At 42.3% G+C, this 21,776-nt stretch overlaps 1 protein-coding gene and 1 long non-coding RNA gene across 11 annotated transcripts in view; one reads left to right on the forward strand and one right to left on the reverse strand.

Annotated features, from left to right (window-relative positions):
• SLC38A9 (solute carrier family 38 member 9) overlaps positions 1-2,028 on the forward strand; it is an 87,954-nt gene extending 85,926 nt beyond the window's left edge. For all 8 annotated transcript variants that reach the window (XM_050795135.1, XM_050795136.1, XM_050795133.1 and 5 more), the window contains one exon: positions 1,220-2,028. In XM_050795135.1, coding sequence (XP_050651092.1) covers positions 1,220-1,385 — 166 coding nt within the window. In that variant the 3' untranslated portion in view covers positions 1,386-2,028. The remainder of the gene's footprint in view (positions 1-1,219) is intronic.
• Positions 1-18,471, reverse strand: part of LOC126957368 (uncharacterized) — a 34,723-nt gene extending 16,252 nt beyond the window's left edge. For 2 of the 3 annotated variants that reach the window (XR_007726728.1, XR_007726726.1), the window contains exons 1-3: positions 18,020-18,470; positions 8,909-10,730; positions 7,689-7,847 (exon numbers count right to left, since the gene is read on the reverse strand). This is a non-coding gene — a long non-coding RNA (uncharacterized LOC126957368). Of the gene's footprint in view, positions 1-7,688; positions 7,848-8,908; positions 10,731-18,019 lie in introns of all 3 variants that reach the window. The other variant, XR_007726727.1, reaches the window with a different exon arrangement.
• Between the last annotated feature and the right edge of the window lie 3,305 nt (positions 18,472-21,776).

Genomic DNA, 21,776 nt, shown 5'->3' on the forward strand with positions numbered 1-21,776 from the left:
GTGCCCTTACATATATTGGTCTTTAGTTTTAGGCTTTTCCTGTTGTTGTCGTTGTTTTAATTTAATTGTGTGAAATTCCTGTGAGTATTTAAAACTAGTAATATTCAAATACAGCCCCTTGGTATCAGTTAAGATGCTCATTATCTTCCATTTCTGTTTGTTCTAGTGAGGAACTCATTCTAGAAGCCCCATTATCCCTTAGCCTCAGGCATCATTTTCTTTTTCTTTTTCTCATCATCTTCCACTTTATTTCCTCTCTATATCCAAAATAAAAAGTCATTTTTAATATATGTATAACTTTGTGGGAGTACCTGGGAGGTCCTTTATTTGTCAAAGCTTCCTTAATCCATTCTAAGTTCCTTAATCCATTTCTACTCAAAAATATATTTCAATGTCATTTGTAGTCAAAAAGTAAGAGTTTAAGTAAGAGTTTAGACCCTAGATGGCTTTCTTTAATATCCTTTTCCTAAAAACGTGACAGGATGAATAGAGTAGGAATAAAGTTGTACCTCAAATGCTCATGGGAAATTGGGATTTAGAATGATCTCATTTCTCTTACTATAGACAGCAGGAGTGAGTCATTTTTTTTGGAACACTCTTACCTAAGAAAGTAACAAGGAACAAGAGGAGGAGATTGTTAGCCTGTTGCTTATTGAATATAATGGGCTTACAAGTTCCTATTTAACTGTTCCTCAAGAAAACCCAAGTATAGAGAAAAGGAGAAGAAAGTGCATATTTCTCTGTGACAGTCTCATGTTTAAGTATTTTTGCTATTATCTTTCATATTCATGCTGAATGCCATGGTAGCATTTATCTGTTCTCATACTTAAATGGGGATGCTAACAGTCCCTCAAAAACTGAGAATGAGTAATTAGTTTATAAAAGATCAAAGATAGGAGGCCTAACTCCAGATGTTTCTGAGGAAGTAGCCACAATCACCCAAACACAGAGGAACTACAGAGATTTGAGGGATGAATAAAAAGTCTTTGTCAATCTGATGCTATAAAGATGAGCAAGAAATCATATTTTATATTAACTTAGCAAGTAAAGTAAGTTTTAAACCCAGATGTTTTATGTCAACAACAAATGAATCAAAACTAATTTTTGTTGAGCTATCAGACTGAGGAGAATTTAAATTGTACTCTGTTTACCTTAATTGTAAATCAGAAAAAAGCAAAGTGCAAGATGAATATTAACCCCAAAAGCTTTTATTTTGCAGATATTCAGGAGCAGCGTGTGGCCTGGCCTTTGTATTCATATACCCATCTCTCATCTATATAATATCCCTCCACCAAGAAGAGCGTCTGACATGGCCTAAATTAGTCTTTCACGTTTTCATCATCATTTTAGGTGTGGCTAACCTGATTGTTCAGTTTTTTATGTGAAATACCTCAACTGTTTTTTCAAGAGCTCTCATGATATTTTGAGCCTTGACAACAGTTCTATATAAATTCACTTGTAAATGCTGCTGTTGTGTAATTCTAAATATTTTCTAAGATAATTTGAAAGCAAGGGAAATAGTGGCCCCTTAATAAGTATGTTTTTATTGGGGTGGGGAAAGGGGCAAAAAGAATGATCTTATTGTCTTTACCTTTCTCATATTAACTCACCTCTTTATTCTGTGGTCTTTTCTGAATAGAAATGTATGCCCTAGGAAGAAATCATGCTGGGTTTTGCTTTTAGAGATAAAAGGTGGTGGATTTATTTTGCCTGCAGTAAAAATTCTCAGGGTGTCAGAGCAGCATATTGCCAAATCCTGCTTCTGTTTTATGTTTCAGTGTATTCACTTTCATTTTCTTACTTACTAGACCACTTCTGCAGTTTGCCCAAACCTCTACTGTTTGGGACAGTAAACCAAATACCTCATTTTTAAAAAGAAGTTTTCATGGCATCAGTGTTAATAAAGTACATTTTTAGCTGAGTCTTAATCTCTATTTGAAGAAAAAGTAGAGACAAAAGTAATGTCAATGTAATCCCCAGGATCATGAAATGTATACAAAATAAACAAAGTAGTAGAGTTTGTTGCTGTCTGACTCTTTTATTTCTAATCCAGTACCAGTGACTTAGATTGAAATTACAGTTCCCCAAGCCAGATTTTGCATAGGAACAAGAATGGTTGTCCCCATAGACCCAGGGGGTGCTTTTGCTTTTTGGATCCCTGAGATCCCAGCGTAGGCTGTCATGACAGACCCAGTGGAGAAAGCATGGCAGAGAGGAGCCTGAGAGGCCCACAGGGGAGAAGGCAAACAGAAAAGGGGCCAGGAAGGAAGAGGCCTCAGCCCAGCATATTTTGTTTCCTCTGGGGGTAGACTGGTTTCTGCACCACAAAAAAGGATTGATTTTGTTTGAGGTATGACCTTCAGAAAGAGACCTCCATCTGCTTACTTCTGTAACTGGCAGTACTATTACAGGAAAGAGGTCCTGATCCAGACCGTGAGAGAAAGTTCTTGATCTTGCGCAAGAAAGAATTCCGGGCAAGTCCATAGAGTAAAGTGAAAGCAAGTTTATTAGGAAAGTAAAGGAATAAAAGAATGGCTACTGCATAGACAAAGCAGCCCCGAGGGCTGCTGGCTGCCCATTTTTATGGTTATTTCTTGGTGATATGCTAATCAAGGGGTAGATTATTTGTGCCTCCCCCTGTTAGACCATATAGGCTAACTTCCTGACAGTGCCATGGCATTTGTAAACTGTCATGGCGCTGCTGGGAGTGTAGCAGTGAGAACGACCAGAGGTCACCCTCATTGCTATCTTGGTTTTTTTTTTTTTTTTTTTTTTTTTTTTTTTTTTTTTTTTTGAGACGGAGTCTGGGCTATCTTGGTTTTGGTGGGTTTTAGCTGACTTCTTTACTGCAACCTGTTTTATCAGCAAGATCTTTATGATGTGAATCTTGTGCTGACCTCCTCCTATCTTACCCTGTGACCTAGAATGCCTTAACCACCTGGGAATGCAGCCCAGCAGGTCTCAGCCTCATTTTACCTAACTCCTATTCAAGACGGGAGTTGCTCTGGTTCACACTTTGGACAGTACAGAGTTAAATCCCCGTAAGAAAAACTCCTTAAATCTGAGAAAAGGATTAAGGAATCTGTATCCTTGGAATTGACACTCTTCCTTTTTCTTCTGAACTAAAAGCTAAACTAGAATCCACATTCACGTTTTCCAAGTAATACAGCCTCTGTGTCCAGGTCAGGATACGACATGGTGATGTTTTTTCTGAAAAAACTAGATTTCTCTAATTTTAAGCTAAAGTCTAAAAATCTATTGTATGTTCGCCTCTCAGGATAGTGTATGGATTTGTGTTATTTCCTTCCTTTGAAAAAGAAAAATGGTTTTTGTAAACCTAGTAAGGAGCCCAGATTCAAGATCAGCCTTAGTTTCTTTCAGCAAAGCTTTCTGTCCTATTCATAAAGCCATAGACCTATATTAATGATGAACCGTATTTCTGAAAGCTCTTTTGTGTTAATAAAAAGTCTCATTCTGAAAAATCTCAAGCCCACACAAAAGTAATATGGAGTAATACGGTGAACCCTACAATGCCTATCCCCTAGATTTAGTAATTATAAAACTTGGCTGTATTTGCTTCACCTATCTTTTTTTTTCTTTTCCACTGAAATATTATCAATCTCAGATGTTATTTCATCACCACAAACCTTAATTCACAGCTGTTAATAATAGCCTTTTGAACATAGTTATATTGATGGAAATAGTCTCAAAAGTTTTTGTTCACATAAATTGCTGGTAGTAGGAGTTTGGTTAATTGAAAAATTCTGCAGTAGGTATCAGATCACTGTGTTAATTTCTCTTAGAAAAGGAGTATAATGAATGGAGAAAGTGCCTGTCTGTGCTTGAGAGCCCCTGAATCTTTATGATTTCAGAATCTTACTCCGTTAAGAGACATAGGATTCAAAAGCTAGACAGCACTGTGAGTGATCTAGGTTCAATCCCTGCTTATCGCCAGTCACCTTCCTTCTCTTTAAAAACTTTAGAAACAGGGCTGGGCACTGTGGCTCATGCCTGTCATCCCAGTTCTTTGGGAGATGGAGACAGAGTTTTCATTGCTGCTTTTTGATAATGTATTTGAATGTTTTAACACATGAAAAAAAAGATTTGATGTATTTTTGTCCATTTAATGAACTAAATGAATATGACAATGAATGTGGTATTTACTAAACTAAAAGGTAATGTGAATCTTTGCTATTGTTTTCTTTAAAAGACTTGATGTGAGGCCAGGCATGGTGGCTCATGCCTGTAATCCCAGCACTTTGGGAGGCTGAGGCAGGAGAATCTCTTGAACCCAGGAGGTGGAGGTTGCAGTGAGCTGAGATTGCGCCACTGCACTCCAGCCTGGGTAACAAGAGCAAAACATCTCAAAAACAAAACAAAACGAAAAGACTTGCTTGATGTGGGCACAGTGGTTCACGCCTGTGATCCCAGCTCTTGGAAGACTGAGGTGGGAGGATCACTTGAGCCCAGGAGTTCAAGACCAGCCAGGACAACATAGTGAGACTGTGTCTCTACAAAAAATAAAAAATAAAAAAATTAACTGGGCACAGTGTCATGCAGCTATAGTTCCAGGTACCCAGGAGGCTGAAGTGAGAGGATTGCTTGAGCCCAGGAGATCAGTGAGCCCTGATTGTGCCGCTGCACTCCGGCCTGAGCAACAGAATAAGACCCTGTCTCAAAAAAACAACTTTTTTGATTAAATTAAAAAAAATTGGCTGGGTATCATAGCTCACACCTGTAATCCCAGCACTTTGGGAGGCTGAGGCGGGCAGATCACCTGAGGTCGGGAGTTTGAGACCAGCCTGACCAACATGGAGAAACCCCTGTCTCTATAGTAAATACAAAATTAGCCGGGTGTGGTGGCGTGTGCCTATAATCCCAGGTACTCAGAAGGCTGAGGCAGAAGAATCACTTGAACCCGGGAGGCAGAGGTTGCAGTGAGCCAAGATCGCGCCATTGCACTCCAGTCTGGGCAACAAGAATGAAACTCCATCTCAAAAAAAAAGAAAAAAAGACTTGATAATTTAGAACTTCTAAAATATTGTATTAGACTTATGCTGAGTGACTTTGCCTTCTTAAGTTTCTTTTCATGAGATCAACTCTTTCGGCCTATTATTTGGCTTGGTCAGAGAACTCTTTGTCAGTGTGTATATCCTGGCCCACACATTAGAATGATGAGATATGAAGTCATTCATATCACAACTAATTTTAGACCTTCTTTGTCTACTGTCATCTCTTTGAATTTTCTAATTGAATTTCTTTCACTTTTTGCTCTCATGCTTAACTTTTGAATTTAGCTTAACACACAACTGAGGATATTATAAAATAAAATATGGATTATTTAGAGGGGTCTTCCTTAGAAATTCTATATATGAATATGAGGTATGCTAATAGTCAGAAAGGACAAAGAAAATTAAGTTTGACACCTGTGGGTGATATCCAAAATCAATTTTATCATCACACCCAAAAAATGCTTTGGCGTAAGGAATAAATTTATTCATAAAAGGGGACTATATTAAAGGGAAATATTTTATATTAAGTATATTAAGTATATTTTGCAAATGCAATGCAGCTACTAACTATAGAAGTAAAAGACTTTTCTGTCCAGTGCTTTGGAGGAGATAAAGATGTATAAGACATCATTCATATCTGAAATGAACTTTTAATCTAGTAAAGGAACTGTGTACCTAATTATGATGTAAGGCAATTTATGCTGAGGGCTATTAGAGAAACAGATCCCTTTCCGTTGGGAGCCTCGAGGAGGGTTGATAAAAGAAGCCGAGTGGTCAAGCAGCAAGGACCCATTTTCAGGTTTCTCCTAATAAGTGTCCAAAATTTAATATTTGGTACCTTCACGAGCAAATACGATCATACAGGTTAAATGTATTTGCTTTTAGTTTGGTGAATTTCCTCTAAGATAAGTTTTCTACGACTTGTTTAATGCTTCTGTATGCTATTTATTCTCTTTGCATTTTGAACACATTGCGTTATTCTGTTAATCGTGGACAGCAAAGCACAATGGATTAATAGGGCAAATAATTAGTAACACATTGGGTGATGCAAACAGAAAAATGTATAAATTTTTCTCACCAAAGATTTGACTTATTTAAATATCAGTATTCAAAGTGTCAAATGTTTGAACTCATTGATAACAGCAGAAAATATTGATATTGTATGTTTTCTTTACAAAGCACTGACTTAATTGCTTTTTAGAATGTGGTGGTGCTGTTTTTTGGGTTTTTTAAAACTCAATTTCATCCCCATTCAAATATCCAAAACCAAATCCAAATCTAGTCGACACCTAAACAATAGAATGTTACATTAGTTTGTGATCCAAAGTGAAATCAATCCCCCACATGCACACAAACTGGCCTGGCTGGCCGGTTTTACAGTCCACTGCCGCCTTCACTTCAGATTATGTAAACACGTATTGTGAAACAGCTCTGATGGGAACCTTATAACCTAAACATTATTCTCTGAAATGTAATTTGTTGTCTTTTATATAAAAGAAGAAATTAAATCAAAGATAATTTGAAGGAAAACAACTCTGAGATTTTGTTTAATTGCATTTTGCTGGGAAATGTTATTGCCTGGTAGCACTGGCCCCGGGGTCAGGCGGAAGCTGGGTTCCATCTTTCGCAGGGTCAAACTTCTCAAGTGACTTTGCCCCTGTGCCTCACATCAGGCCCCAAGGAGCCCCCCAAAGTGTTCTGATCCTAAAGAAAGGCATATATTACATTATGTTAACTGAAACCTAAAATGACTATCTCTCTAGGACAATGTACTGTTGTGACCTCTCCCTCTAGAATATTTCCCATGAATGTTAAGTAGAGCCCAGTTCCTGGAAGAGCTTGATCTAATCCTCCAGAGCCACTTAAGCCAACAGAGGGCTCTCATTTTCCGCCTTCTCTAAGTAATATTACTTCTTCCCCAGTATTATTTTTCTTTATGTTCCAGCTCTTCAGCAAAAACAAAATAAGGCTATGTCTTTTTCAACTTCTCTATTCTTTTTCAAGATGGAGTCTCACTCTGTTGCCAGGCTGGAGTAGAGTGCTGCAATCTCGGCTCACTGCAACCTCCACCTCCGGAGTTCAAGCAATTCTCCTGCTTCAGCCTCCCTAGTAGCTGGGATAACAGGCGCCAGCCACCACACCCAGCTAATTTTTGTGTTTTCAGTAGAGACGGGGTTTTGCCATGTTGGCCAGGCTCGTCTCTCTCGAACTCCTGACCTCAAGTGACCCGCCCCAACTCGGCTTCACAAAGTGCTGGGATTACAGGCCTGAGGCACTGTGCCTGGCCATTCTTATTTATCTCAGGCCATAAAGTACAGGCCTGGGATGGGGATGGGAAGTTGCTCACACTCAAGATTTTTCCTCCTTTGGCTCTGTCAATCCCAAGTGATCCTATTATGTTTGGTCATAGTAGGCACTCAATATACACTTGTTCAATCAATTAATTAACTAGTCGGAATTCTTTGTGGAAAATAATAAGGTAATTGCTATTATCTAGGATGTTGTTCCATAGCCCCAAAACCATTACAAAATACAATTGCGGTCAGCAGGTTCAATATTAGTCATTCAGTCAGTAACTAAGTACTGACTGGTTGCCAGACCTTACGCTAAGGTAAGTTACCATACAGTGGTGAACAAGCCAGATGTGTCTCTGACACTTTAATATTCCTCACCAACCTCTGAGCATCAACAACCGGGTCATCCTTCCAGGTGTCACCGAAATGCCAGGCTATTGCCCCTTCCTGCTGCCTGTCTCAACTGAATGCTCTGATGTAGTCACATCATACACATGTTCTGAAGAGACGAATGTAGGACAATGTTGCAGTAAGTAGATCTCTGTAAAATGAAACATTTTTATCAAAATAAAACTGCTTTTAAAAAGCTAGAGCTGGGTACAGTAGCTTGCACTTGTAATCCCAGGTACTCAGGAGGCTGAGGTGGGAGGATCACTTGAGGCCAGGAGTTTGAGACCACCCTGTGCAACATAACAAGATGCCGCCTCTAAAAATAATAAAGTTAACCAGGCATGGTGACACATGTGCCTGTAGTCCTCTCTACTTAGGAGGCCAAAGTGAGAAGATCGCTTGAGCCCGGGAGTTCAAGGCTGCAGTGAGCTGTGATTGTACCACTGCACTCCAGCTTGGGTGACAGAGCGAAAAAAAAAAAAGACAACAAAAAACCTAGGTTAATGATAATCACATAAGGTTATGTGGTCACAGAATGAACATGAATGACTATGGGGGATTCTAAGTGACTCATTTATGTTGTTACTTTTGAAACTAGGCCTCATAAAACTTAGAAACTAGGCCTCATATAGAAAAAATTAACACCAGGTGGCTCTGGATAGGGTCCCACCCTGCCTCGATAGGGACCCACCCTGATGGGGTCCCACCCTGCCAATTCCGGGAAACAACCTCATGGGGTCCCACCCTGCCAATTCCGGGGGTCCCACCCTGCCTCGAAGTTCCCGGAATCAACAACTCCAGGAAAAAAACCTCATAAGGTCCTGCTCTAACCAATTAGCATAAGACACCTTGCTCAGGCCATAGCTAGACCCAATCATTTTGCGCCTTAAGCTTTGTTTGAATTTCGCGCCATAAGCTGTGTTTGAACTTGTGTTTGCCTATATAAACAGCCTGTAACAAGCAGTCGGGGTCCCAGGGCCAACTTAGAGCTTGGGACCCTAGCGCGCTAGTAATAAATAACTCTCTGCTGTGAATCTCGTGTCGGTGATCCTTCGCGGCGACCCCCGCCCAGGAGGGAATCGACAGTTCGGTTCCAACACTTTATTATTTGCTTAACAGATTTTTCTAAAAAGATGTCTGTCTAAGATAAATCATGGAAAAGAAGACTTGTAGAAATATAGCTACAGTCAACCCATTAAGTCAAGAACTTACCTACAGAGAACCTTCAGGGTAGGTGAGAAAGATCCTTGGTGAAAGGGGTATTCAGGAAGCTGAGGCAGGAGAATCGCTTGAACCCAAGAGGCGGAGGTTGCAGTGAGCCGAGATCGCACCACTGCACTCCAGCCTGGGCAGCAAGAGTGAGACTCTATCTCAAAAAAAAAAAAAAAAAAGAAAGAAAAAAGAAAAGGAGCCCATGCAAGTGAGGAGCCTTGACAGCAACTTTAAGGCAAAACATCCATAAATCACTCTGTGCAGGGGCATTTGGAAGGAATGTTAGAAGGAGGAATAAGAGGAAACGTTTCAGTCACTTTGTTTGATTATGTCAAGCTCTGAGTTTCTCCATTACCTTTAAGAACTGCAACTTTTACCAAACCTAAGCTTTTATTTCTGGAACAATTAAATTGGATTTAGCAAAATAGCATGGGATACAAATTCAGTAATGGCTGAGATCAAACATTTTTCTTTTTTAGATTGGAAAGTTTTTACCTGGGTATGGGTCTTTTAAAATATATTTTCAGCAATAATAAATAATTCAAAGAACTGTTTAATTTTCAAAGAGTTACTAGTATTAGTCTATCTTAGCAATGAGGAACTGTTTAAGTGCTCTTGATGCACAAAACAAACAACCAAGAGCAACATTAGAGTAAGGCAACATTTCTTTATACTCCACCTTGTTCCAGAAAGGATCTAATTCTACTGCACTAAAGTGCCCAACTTTAAAGGATTAATGTTAAGATTTTTTTAGAAACTAAATTAGAAATTTATGACACTCCTTGAGAAGAGGAAACTAAGACTTGATTCAAATAATTTTATCACTCCCCAGTGCTATATTATATGTAAAATCTTTTTTGCAGATAGATTAAAGCCCAATGCGATAAACTTCTACTCATTGGCCTAGAGTTGGAAATGCAAAGATAGAGCCATCATTTCTAGTGCTGCGAGAACTATCTTTAATTAATATGAAACTGATTATGCCCTTCTCTGTAAAATCCTTCAGCGCCCCACTAGAAAAATAGGCACAGGGCTGCACATGGTGGCTCACATCTGTAATCCTAACACTTTGGGAGGCCAAGGCAGGAGGATCACTTGAGCCCAGGAGTTCAAGACCAGCTTGGGCAACATATTGAGACCTCATCTCTCCTAAAAATTAAAAAATTTGCCAGGCATGGTGGCATGTGTCTGTAGTCCTGTATCCGGAGTTGGTTCCTTCTGGTGGGTTCTTGGTCTTGCTGACTTCAAGAATGAAGCTGCGGACCTTTGCAGTGAGTGTTCAGCTCTTAAAGGTGGCATGAACCCAAAGAGTGAGCAGCAGCAAGATTTACTGTGAAGAGTGAAAGAACAAAGCTTCCACAGCATGGAAGGGGACCTGAGCGCGTTGCCACTGCTGGCTGGGGTGGCCAGCTTTTATTTCCTTATTTCTCCCTACCCATGTCCTGCTGATTGGTCCATTTTACAGAGCACTGACTGGTTCATTTTACAGGGTGCGGATTGGTCCATTTTACAAACCTCTAGCTAGCCACAGAAAGTTCTTCAAGTCCCCACCTGACCCAGAAGTCCAGCTGGCTTTATCTCAATCCTTCCTGTAAACAGGACACACCAACTACTGTTGGGAATTGGGCGATGACCACTCTAGCTACTTCCTGCTGGATAGGCGTGAAAAAGTGGCACTGCAGTGTTAGTGTCCTCCAGAGGGGAACTCTCTAGGCCAGTCAAAGGGCCAGTGTGTAGATCCAGGGGTCCTTGGTAGAAGTTTTGAGTTGATCTCATTCAGGGTTCCATTTGTAAGACCATCTGTAGCTTGATGGCCTCGATCCTGGAGGACACAAATTTGACAAGGAGCTTAAAAATACAGGGCCCGAAGGTGAGTAATAGCAAGATGGCTGTCACGGGACCTATAAAGGGGAGAAACCGTGTTGCCCAACTCCAGAGATTGGTATAAGAGTTTGAAATGCATTGTCTGATTTTAGAAGCCTTTTCCTGTAAACGCCGGGCTGTGTCTCATACTATCCCTGACTGGTTAGTGCAAAAGCAACACTCTTACCCTAAGAAGGTGCAGAGTCCTCCTCTCTCAGCAGTGAGGAGGTTATAGGCCTTGGTGGTTTTGGAGAGTTACTGCTGCCAAAGAGTCTATTTGGGATTGTAGAGTAAGGATAGATTTTGTTATTTCTTGTAAAATGTCAGAAATCTTTTGAGATTGTGGGGTAGTAGGATAGTGAAGTAGATAAATTGTTTATTCTGGTTCCTGTAGCAGTAGCCATTCCTAACCCTATAAGTAGGGCTATTAGTTGTATGGCCCTGAACTGACTGACTTGAACTTTGAGGGGTACTGATAGGGTCTGATTTCCACACAAGCTTAGAAGTTAGGGTATTATATTTTACATTGCTAACTTTTAGCAAACTTTACTTTTGTTGAAAACCTTGGCCGGGCGCGGTGGCTCAAGCCTGTAATCCCAGCACTTTGGGAGGCCGAGACGGGTGGATCACAACGTCAGGAGATCGAGACCATCCTGCCTAACATGGTGAAACCCCGTCTCTACTAAAAAATACAAAAAACTAGCCGGGCGAGGTGGCGGGCACCTGTAGTCCCAGCTACTCGGGAAGCTGAGGCAGGAGAATGGCTTGAACCCGGGAGGCAGAGCTTGCAGTGAGCTGAGATCCGGCCACTGCACTCCAGCCTGGGCGACAGAGCAAGACTCCGTCTCAAAAAAAAAAAAAAAAAAAAAAAAAAACCTTGTAAGTTTGGGATATCAATTTGTTTTTTGTTTTTTTAGACAGAGTCTTGCTCTGTCACCCAGGGTAGAGTGCAGTGACATGATCTCGACTCACTGCAGACTCTGCCTCCTGGGTTCAAGCGATTCTCCTGCCTCAGCCTCCTGAGTAGCTGGGATTACAGGCACCCACCACCACGCCCGGCTAATTTTGTATTTTTTTTTTTTTTTAGTAGAGACGGGGTTTCACCATCTTGGCCAGGCTGGTCTTGAACTCCTGACCTCATGATCCACCCGCCTCAGCCTCCCAAAGTGCTGGGATTACAGGCATGAGCCACCGCGCCGGACTGGGATATCAATTATTCTTTGCTATTAACAAGACCTCATTCAGTCCATATTAACTTAAAATTAGTATAGATGGCTCCTTCCTGATTCTGTAAGTACTTTAAGGTTTAGCTGAGTGCAAACAGCTCGTTTGAGTAGACCAATTATTAGGCAATTTCCCTAACTCTGCTTTTACAAGAGTTTCTTTATCACTTACTGAATACCCATTGTGTCTTTTTCCCTTAATCACCAGGGAGAAACCATCTATTGTTCTGTCCTGAAGGGAGTTCTTCCTAGGTCTGGTCGGACCTTTGTATGGTAATGAATTAAGATTTAGATCCCCTGTTAGGAAACCTGATGGGTGAAGGATTTTTGATAGGAAGGCTATGGGTTGTCAGTGCCTCCCTGTTTTTGGGCTACGCCCTTGTTTACACTGACAACAAGGTGGTATTGGAGTATTATAGGGTCATGGAGAAGACCTTCAATGATCAAGTATAGGTTTTAAATTTACCCTGGCTTTTAAAGGAATAGTGTACACTGTTTTTTCTTTACTACTTCTCTCTCTTTGACTCCTTATTTGTCTGTCTCTTTCTCTCTGACCTCCTCTTTGTCTCTCTGTCTCTTCCTCTCTCTCTTTCCTTCTCTCTTTGACTTTCTGTTTTCCCCCCTCTCTCATTCTCTTTGACTTTCTGTTCTTCCCCTCTCGCTCTCTCTTTCTTTCTCTGTGACTCCCTCTTTGTCTCTCTGTCGTTAACCACTCAAAGGGGAGACAACTATGCCCCCGTGAAAGTCCCCATTCTGTTTCAGTCGGGGAATATTGGGGCTTAATCTCTTGGAGAGGGTTGTTCCATACCAAGGGTCCTTCCGTAGGTATTTCTGACAGGAGGTTCCACCTGACAGCAATTTTGGCCTCAGCATCTGTCTGACAGTTTCCTTCCGTGCTTGCTCCTTCACCTTTTTGATGGCTTTGGCAGTGTAAGACTGCCACCTCCTTGGGTTTTTGCACTACATGCAATAATTTCATGATTTCCTTGTGGCATTTAATGTCGGTTCCCCCAGAGGTTAGGAACTCCCTTTCCATATTGCAGCATGGGTATGTGGGATTAGATAAGAATACTTGCTATCTGTATATACATTTATTCTTTTTCCCTTTTCCAGTTCTAAGGCTCGGGTAAGTGCCACTAGTTCTGCTAACTAGGTGCTGGTTCCTTGGGGAAGAGGCTTACTTTCAAGTACTGTTACATCACTAACTATGACATAACCTGCCTTTTGTATCCAATTATCCACAAATGAACTTCCATCGGTATATAGGTTAAACTCAGGATTAGCTAAGGGGACTTCTAAGAGATCCTCTCAGGCGACATAAGTCTGGACTATCATTTGTTGGCAGTCATGCTTGATTGGTTCCCCATCCTCTGAGAGAAAAGTGGCAGGGTTGAGGGCCACACACGTGTGTATTTGAAGCACCAGTCCCTCAAGGAGTAGCACCTGGTATCTAAGCAGACAGTTGTCTGATAGCCGTAAACTTTCTTTGGCGGCTCGTATGCCATTTACATCATGAGTAGTCCAGACAGTGAGATCCCTTCCTTGTATTATTCAGATAGCCTTTGATACTAAGATGGCCACCGCCTCAACTATCTGTAAACAGTGAGGCCAGACTTTTGCTACTGTATCAATTTCCTTACTTAGGTATGCCACTGGTTGTGGGGTTGTCCCACAAGTCTGAGTAAGGACTCCAAGAGCTATCCCTGCTCTCTCTGTGACATATAAAGAGAAGTTTTATCCTACGGGAAGGCTTAAGACTAGAGCTTGCACTAGGGCCTGCTTTAAGGTTTTGAAGGCTGTTTCTGCCTCTGGTTCCCATTCTGCTAGATGGGAGGCCCTCTGGGTCTCCTTGATTAGAGTATGGAGGGGCCTGGCTATCTCACTGTATCCAGGTAGCCATAGTCAGCAAAAGCCGGTGATTCCAAGGAGCCCCGCAACTGTTTTAATGTCTTAGGGCGAGGATAAGTCAGTATAGGCTGTATTCAATCCTTGCTGAGGGCCCTGGTTCCTCTGGCTAAGATTAGGCCTAGATATTTGACTTGTCATAGGCAGAGCTGGGCCTTCAATTTAGGCGCCTTGTACCCTGATTAGCTAGAAAGTTCAAGAGATCTAGAGTAGCCTGCTGGCATGAGGCTTCTGAACTGGTAGCCAAAAGTAAATCATCCACATACTGAAGGACTAGAGTGCCTGGACTTGGGAAGTGGCCTGGATCTTGGGTCAGTGCCTGACCAAAGAGATAAGGGCTATCCGTAAACCCCTGGAGCAAGACCATCCACATCAGTTGGGACGTGTGGTCTGTGGGATCTCAAAGGCAAGGAGAAACTTGGAGTCAGAGTGCAGGGGAATACAGAAGAAGGCATCCTTGAGGTCCAGAGCCATGAACCGTTCTGCTTCCTCTGGTATTTGAGAGAGCAGGGTATAGGGATTGGGTACAGCTGAGTATAGGGAAATTACTGCCTCATTGATGAGTCTAAGATCTTGCACTAGTCTCCACTGACCATTCAGTTTTTGTACTCCTAGAATTGGGGTGTTGCAGGGACTGCTGCATTTTCTTACTAATCCTTGAGCTTTTAAATGTCTAACAATATCCTGTAATCCTTTATGAGCTTCAGGCCTTTGATAAAGAAAAGTGATGGGGTCTTTTAGCCTGATTTGGACTGGGACGGGCAGGCATTTTTTGCCCTTCCAAATTGTCCTTCCAATGCCCAGACTTCAGGGTTGATTCCCTCGTCAAGCAGGGGACAACAAATGGGTAACTTGTTCCCCATATTCATGTAGATAATAGCTCTGGCTTTGGCTAATATATCCCTCCCTAATAAGAAAGGGTGTGAGACTTTCAGGCATAACAAGAAAGGCATGTGAAAAGAGCAAAGTCTCCCAATTACAACTGAGGAGGTGGGAGAAATACCTGGTTACAGGCTGTCCCAGGACCCCTCAGATGGTAACGGACCTTGAGGACAGCTGTCCGGAGCAGGAGATTAACACTGAGAAGGCCGCACCAGTGTACAGGGGGAAGTCAATTTCCTGGCCCTCAATGTTTAAATGTACCCGGGGCTCAGTGAGGGTGATGACATGAGCTGGTGCTTGCCCCAGACACCCTCAGTCCTGTTGTTGGATCATCTGGTTGGGGGCTTCTGGCCCAGAGAACCTTTGTCCTCTGAGGCAGTGCACCTTCCAGTGATTGCCTCAGTATAGTGGACATGGGCAAGGGGGCAGCTTGTTTCTCATTGGACAATCTTTTTTAAAGTGTCCTTGCAAACCACACTGGTAACAAGCCCTACCGGGTGATTGGCCTGCTCCATTTTCTGTCCTCTCTGAACCACCAAGGTTTGTTTGTCTGAGGGCCATGACTAAGGCTGTGGCCTTTCTCTGATCTCGCTTTTCCTTCTCGGACTGTTCCTCTTGGTCCCTATTATAGAACACCGAGGTTGCCAGGTTTAATAATGCCTCCAGATTTTGTTCAGAGCCCACAGCTCGCTTTTGGAGGTTTCTCCTGATATCTGCTGCTGATTGGATAATAAACTTACCTTTGAGGATCAATCGACCCTCGAGTGAGTCAGATGACAGGGGAGTATATTTTCTTAAGGCCTCCCGTAGCTGCTTGAGGAAGGCAAAAGGATTTTCTTCCTTTCCCTGAGTTATGGTGGACATCACTGAGTAATTCATGGACTTTTTCCTGATTCTCCTTAGTCATTCTAGAACACTGGTCAGCAGATGTTTGCGACTCCAGTCCCCATGATCCGAGTCGAGGTCCCAGTGGGGATCCATACTGGGGATGGCTTGCTAATTGGTAGGGAATTTGTCCCTTTCTTTGGCTGTCATCCTATCATTCACTTGACTAAGATACCAGGTATTTCCAAACTCTCAGGCTGCAGCTAAAGCTGCATTCTTTTCATTAAAGGCCAGGGTTTGATCTAACAATAGCATGACACCTCTCCAAGTGAAGTCAAAGGTTTGCCCTAGACCCTGTAGGACATCTACGTACCTATGAGGATCATCTGAAAACTTCCCCAGGTCTACCTTCATCTGCTTTAAATCAGAGAGAGAGACGGGTACATGTACCTGGGTTGGGCCAAATTCTCCTCCCCCTACAGCTTGAAGGGGACATAACCGATAGCCCGGGGGTTTTTGTGGTCCTTTGGAGATTTCTTTGCTTGTTTCCTTCTGGGAGGGGGAGATGAGAGGAGGCTTATCATTAATAGGAAGGGGAGCTAAAGGGAGGATAGGATATGGCGGTAAGCTGAGAGGTCCTCTTGTGGGATGTAAACTGCAAGTTTTGCATAGTTGTGGATTATCCTTCAGTGAAAAAGAAAGCTTGGACATAAGGTAGTTCACTCCGTTTGCCTTCCCTCTTACAGAAAAGTTCAAGCTGCAGGATAGTACTGTAATTTATACTTCCCTCAGGTGGCCATTTTTCCCCATCAGAGAGAGAATACCGGGGCCAGGCCATAGTGCGGAAAAAAATGAGCCACCTCTTTTTCAGGGTTTGCAAGTCCAATTAGTCCCAATGGCTTAGAATGCATTTCAAGAGTGAGCCTGTTGATGCCTGAGTGTTTCCCATCTGAGAGAAAAAAATGCCCACAATTTTGGTTTGTTTCTACCTAAGAACCTGCAACAGTCCCTGGACCCTGCTGATCAGAATAGTTGAGCTCACTGATACAGCAGCAGAAACACTAATTTTCCTCTTAGACCACAAAGAGGACCACGGAAGGTCGGATTTAGTGGCCTTTACCAACGCATTCTCAAAAACCAGCCCCTTGCCTTTCCTCTTAGACCACAAAGAGGACCAAGAAAAATCAGATTTAGTGGCCTTTACCGACGCATTCTTGAAAACCTGTTAGAGTCCTAAGCATTTTCTCCTGTTAGTATTGGGACCTTACCCCTGTCCTATAAAGATGGTATGCCTCAAAATGGAGTGGAGGGCTATAACCTGAGGGAGGGAAGGGATCCCCAGGGTTGGAAGAGTGACGCCTTTTCTCCGCACTTCTCATCATATGGATAGGAAGGATATAATTTCTGAGGCTCCCCATATCCTAGCTTTGGGAATAGCCTTTGTTAGACCTGCTAGTCTGAGGAGGGATTCTAAAATTCCAAATAGTCCCCTGCCCCCCAGATGGGGCTTTGGGCAAAAATTATGTCTTTCTAATTGGTGAGCCCGGGTGCCCAAGGACGGGAACGGAGTCTTGAAATTTCTACTAGAAGTCATTCTTTTTTTTTTTTTTTTTTTTTTTTTTTTTTGAGACGGAGTCTTGCTCTGTAGCCCGGGCTGGAGTGCAGTGGCCGGATCTCAGCTCACTGCAAGCTCCGCCTCCCGGGTTCAGGCCATTCTCCTGCCTCAGCCTCCGGAGTAGCTGGGACTACAGGCGCCCGCCACCTCGCCCGGCTAGTTTTTTGTATTTTTAGTAGAGACGGGGTTTCACGGTGTTAGCCAGGATGGTCTCGATCTCCTGACCTTGTGATCCGCCCGTCTCGGCCTCCCAAAGTGCTGGGATTACAGGCTTGAGCCACCGCGCCCGGCCTTAGAAGTCATTCTTATAGGAGATACTAGAAGAGTATCAGTGACCGAGAGTGGTTTTTAGAAGTGGGACTAGCCTCAAAGAAGAGAGGTGGGAGGAAGTTTGTCTGACAGGCATTAGGACTCAGGAGGCAAGGGTCAGGATAGATAGGATAGATGGGAGAGTCTCGCTTGGGCAATGTGACTTTGAGAGTTCCACTCATGGCTGCAAGGTCAGCCAACTTTTTGTGGGAACCCCAGAGCTGAATGGCTTTCCTCTCTGTTGACCCTCGGCTTGGCCCAGAAGTACAGGAAAAGTGGAAGCTGGTTCCAGGCAGACCAACACTCCCAACTCTGAAGAGTTGGGGGTTGTTAGAGAGCCCTTTCCCAGAAAGCCTGACACCTGTGTCTTTAGTCCGGTGGCCGCGCTAGTTGCTTTTAACTGGCTGACAGGTGCCCGGTGTTTAGCCCCCAAATTCTAAGGAAAAAATAGGACAGAATAGCAAGTGAAAGGGGTCCAGTGGTACTCACGACTTGGCGCTAGTCCCATCTGGGTCACCAAGATGTGTCCAGAGTTGGTTCCTTCCAGTGGGTTCTTGGTCTCACTGACTTCAAGAATGAAGCTGCAGACCTTCGTGGTGAGCGTTACAGCTCTTAAAGGTGGCACAGACCCAAAGAATGAGCAGCAGCAAGATTTGTTGTGAAGAGCAAAAGAACAAAGCTTCCACATCATGGAAGGGGACCCAGGCGGGTTGCCGCTGCTGGCTGGGGTGCCCTGCTTTTATTCCCTTATTTGTCCCCACCCATGTCCTGCTGTTTGGTCCATTTTACAGAGCACTGATTGATCCATTTTACCGGGTGCTGATTCATCCATTTTACAAACCTCTAGCTAGCCACAGAAAAGTTCTTCAAGTCCCCAACTGACCCAGAAGTCCAGCTGGCTTCACCTCTCAGTCCCAGCTACTCAGGAGGCTGAGGTGTTAGGACTGCTTGAGCCTAGGCGTTTGAGGTTGCAATGAGCTATGATTCTACCACTGCACTCTACCCTAGGCAACAGAGCAAGACCCTGTCTAAAAAACAGAAAAGAAAAGTGGGCAAGGGCCAAAACAGACTTAACTGAAAAAGGCCAGATGCAAAAGACTACGTATTGTCTGGTTCTATATATATGAAATGTCTAGAAAGGGCAACTTTATAGAAATAGAAAGCAAAACAGTGGTATCCTAGGACTGGGGATGGAAGCAGACATTAAATGGGCAGAGGGGAACTTGCTAGGGTGTTAGAAATGTTCTAAAAGCAGATTGTCGTAATGGTTGCAGACTATATATTTTCTAAAATCATTAAATTGTACACTTATATTGGCTGAATTTTATGATAATTTATGGTAAATTAATGGCTTCATTATATGGTAATTTAATGTAAATAATCTCTCAAAGTTGTTAAAGAAAAAAAGTTCAACTTCACTGTTAAGGAAAATTTTAATATTTTTTGCTACTTGCCAAATCTACTATTACTAATACCCTGATAAAAGTGTAGAACATGGACACTTATACACAAAGTGTAGCTATAAATGTGGGTACAGACTTTTGGAAGGTAATTTAGCAATGTATATCAAAGCCTCAAAATGCACATATGCCTTGAATCATTTCCAATGTAATATCCTAATGAGACCGAGCGTGGTGGCTCATACTTGTAATCCCAGCACTTTGGGAGACCAAAGCGGGTGGATCACCTGAGGTCAGGAGTTCGAGACCAGCTTGGTCAACATGGTGAAACCCCGTCTCTACTAAAATTACAATAATTAGCCAGGCGTGATGGCAGGCACCTGTAGTCCCAGCTACTTGGGAGGCTGAGGCAGGAGAATCACGTGAACCCAGGAGGTGGAGGTCGCAGTAAGCCGAGATCATGCCACTGCACTCCAGCCTGGGTGACAAAGCAAGACAGATATATATATATATATATGCTAATGAAATAATTGGACAAATGTAAAAACACACACACAGAGATGTTCATTTCTTTAATATTTGCAACGCAAAAATTAGAAACAACCTAAACGTCCAACAGTAGGAGGTAAATTAGGAAATATTTATCTCTTAGAATACTGTGTAGCTATCTTAAATGGTGATGCAGATGTATATATGTAATGTCAAAAAGATGTTTATAAATATAAGTAAAGAGATTACAATTAAATATGTGTACATTTAAAATGTTTGTTTATATACATAAGCATAGAAAAAGGGCTGGAATTTTAACAGTTGTGAACATTAGTTGTTTCTGAGTGCTAGAACTATTGGATGTTTCTTTTTTATTGTCTTGTTTATTTGTATTTTCTAAAGTTTTAAAGTAAAATGTGTCATGTCTTATGGGGAAAAGGCAATAAAAGTTTTTCTCTTAAGAAAAAATCTCTGGCTGGGCGCAGTGGCTCACTCCTGTAATCCCAGAACTTTGGGAGACCGAGGCAGGCAGATCACGAGGTCAGGAGTTTGAGACCAGCCTGACCAACATGGTGAAACCCCGTATCTACTAAAAATACAAAAATTAGCCGGGCGTGGTAGCACACGCCTGTAATCCCAGCTACTTGGAAGGCTGAGGCAGGAGAATCGCTTCAACCCAGGAGGCGGAGGTTGCAGTGAGCTGAGTTCATGCCACTGCACTCCAACCTGGTCGACAGAGCAAGACTCCATCCCCCCCCCCCCCCCCAAAAAAGGAAAGAAAACAAAAAGAAAAAAAAAAAAACTCATTGATTTATCACTTAAAACTAATTATAAGGACTCCTTTTGACATTAATAACAAAAATCCTTTGTACTGTCACACAATAGTAGTTGTACTTTTAGTGTTTATTGATTGATAGAAATAATGACAAAAAGCTACTCTAACTTCTAAACCACTTACACGCAGCTTTGAATACATTATTACAGTGTCTACGGACATTTAAACAATTACACACACATTTCAGGCTTATTTATTTAGTCCATGTTACAAAACCTTTTGAAACAATTCTGTGGCCTCCAGGTTTGGCAGGACCAAACTAGAGAATAAAGTCTAAATTATTTAGCTTGGTATCCAGGACACTTTTTATTGCAATCTTCGTACTTGTCCAACTTCATGCCAGTTCACACAGAACTACTTGTTATTCCTGGACTGGCCCTGTTCCTTTATTGCATCTACTTTTATATAAGGTATGCCCTGGGACTAAATGTTCTTTTTCCTCCATATCTTTCAGGACATTGCTTGAAAAATCCCCGTCTTAAGTACTTAATTATCTTATCCCAGATAGTTTTGATGTTTCCTTTTCTATGCTCTCCAGAACTTAATGCATGCACTTATCACATTGGATTGTAATTAGTGGTTTATGTATCTTTTCCCAAATAGATTAGGAACTTCAACTTTGTATCCATAGGGTTTAGCAAGTTGCAACACAAAGAGGTGCTTGCAATAAACCTCAATTGACTGAATGAGTGCACAGAAAAAGACCCAGTCCTTGCCCTTAGTGGCTCTCAGGCTGCTTAGGGAGACAGATACCTGTCGAATATGTGATTAGTCTTGTAATAAAAGATATCAATGAGCCAGGTGCAGTGACTCACGCTTGTAATTCCAGCACTTTGGGAGGCCGAGTCAGGCGATCACTTGAGGTAAGGAGTTTGAGACCAACTTGGCCAACATGGTGAAAAACCCCATCTCTACCAAAAAAATATACAAAAATTATTCACACATGGTGGCATGCCTGTGGTCCTGGCTACTCAGGAGGCTGAGGTGGGATAGTCACTTGAACCCAGGAGGCAGAGGTTGCAGTGAGCCAAGATCGCACCACTGCACTCCAGCCTGGGTGACAGAGTGAGATCCTGTCGCAAAAACAAACAAAGCAAAACAACAACAAAACAGAAAATGTGAATGAATACACAGAAGAGGTAGTGATACATTTTGACTGGGTGATTAGGAATTGCTTCCCAAAGTAGGGTCCATTTGAATTAGACTCATTTTGACAAAAAAGAAGAAAGGACAAAGAAAAGCTTTGAGTTTATTCTACAGAAAAATGAGGGTGACTCACCAAGTTGCACCCTCAATCTCAACTCTCCAGCTATCCTCACTATCCGAGTTTCCCTTCTCATCTCACCGTCAAAAGTAACTGACGATAAATTCTTTGTCAGGATACTGAATTGGTACTCTAATCTCCTAGCAGAGTTTGCTCACCTGGCCAGATATATGTTTGAGTGGTAAGAAAAAGTGCTAGATGAAGCATGCAAGAACAACTCATTTCTCGTCCTGGGTTTGTCATGGCCTAGCTGATTAG

Source organism: Macaca thibetana, chromosome 6 (genome assembly GCF_024542745.1).
Source record: "Macaca thibetana thibetana isolate TM-01 chromosome 6, ASM2454274v1, whole genome shotgun sequence".
Taxonomy (NCBI): Eukaryota; Metazoa; Chordata; class Mammalia; order Primates; family Cercopithecidae; genus Macaca; species Macaca thibetana.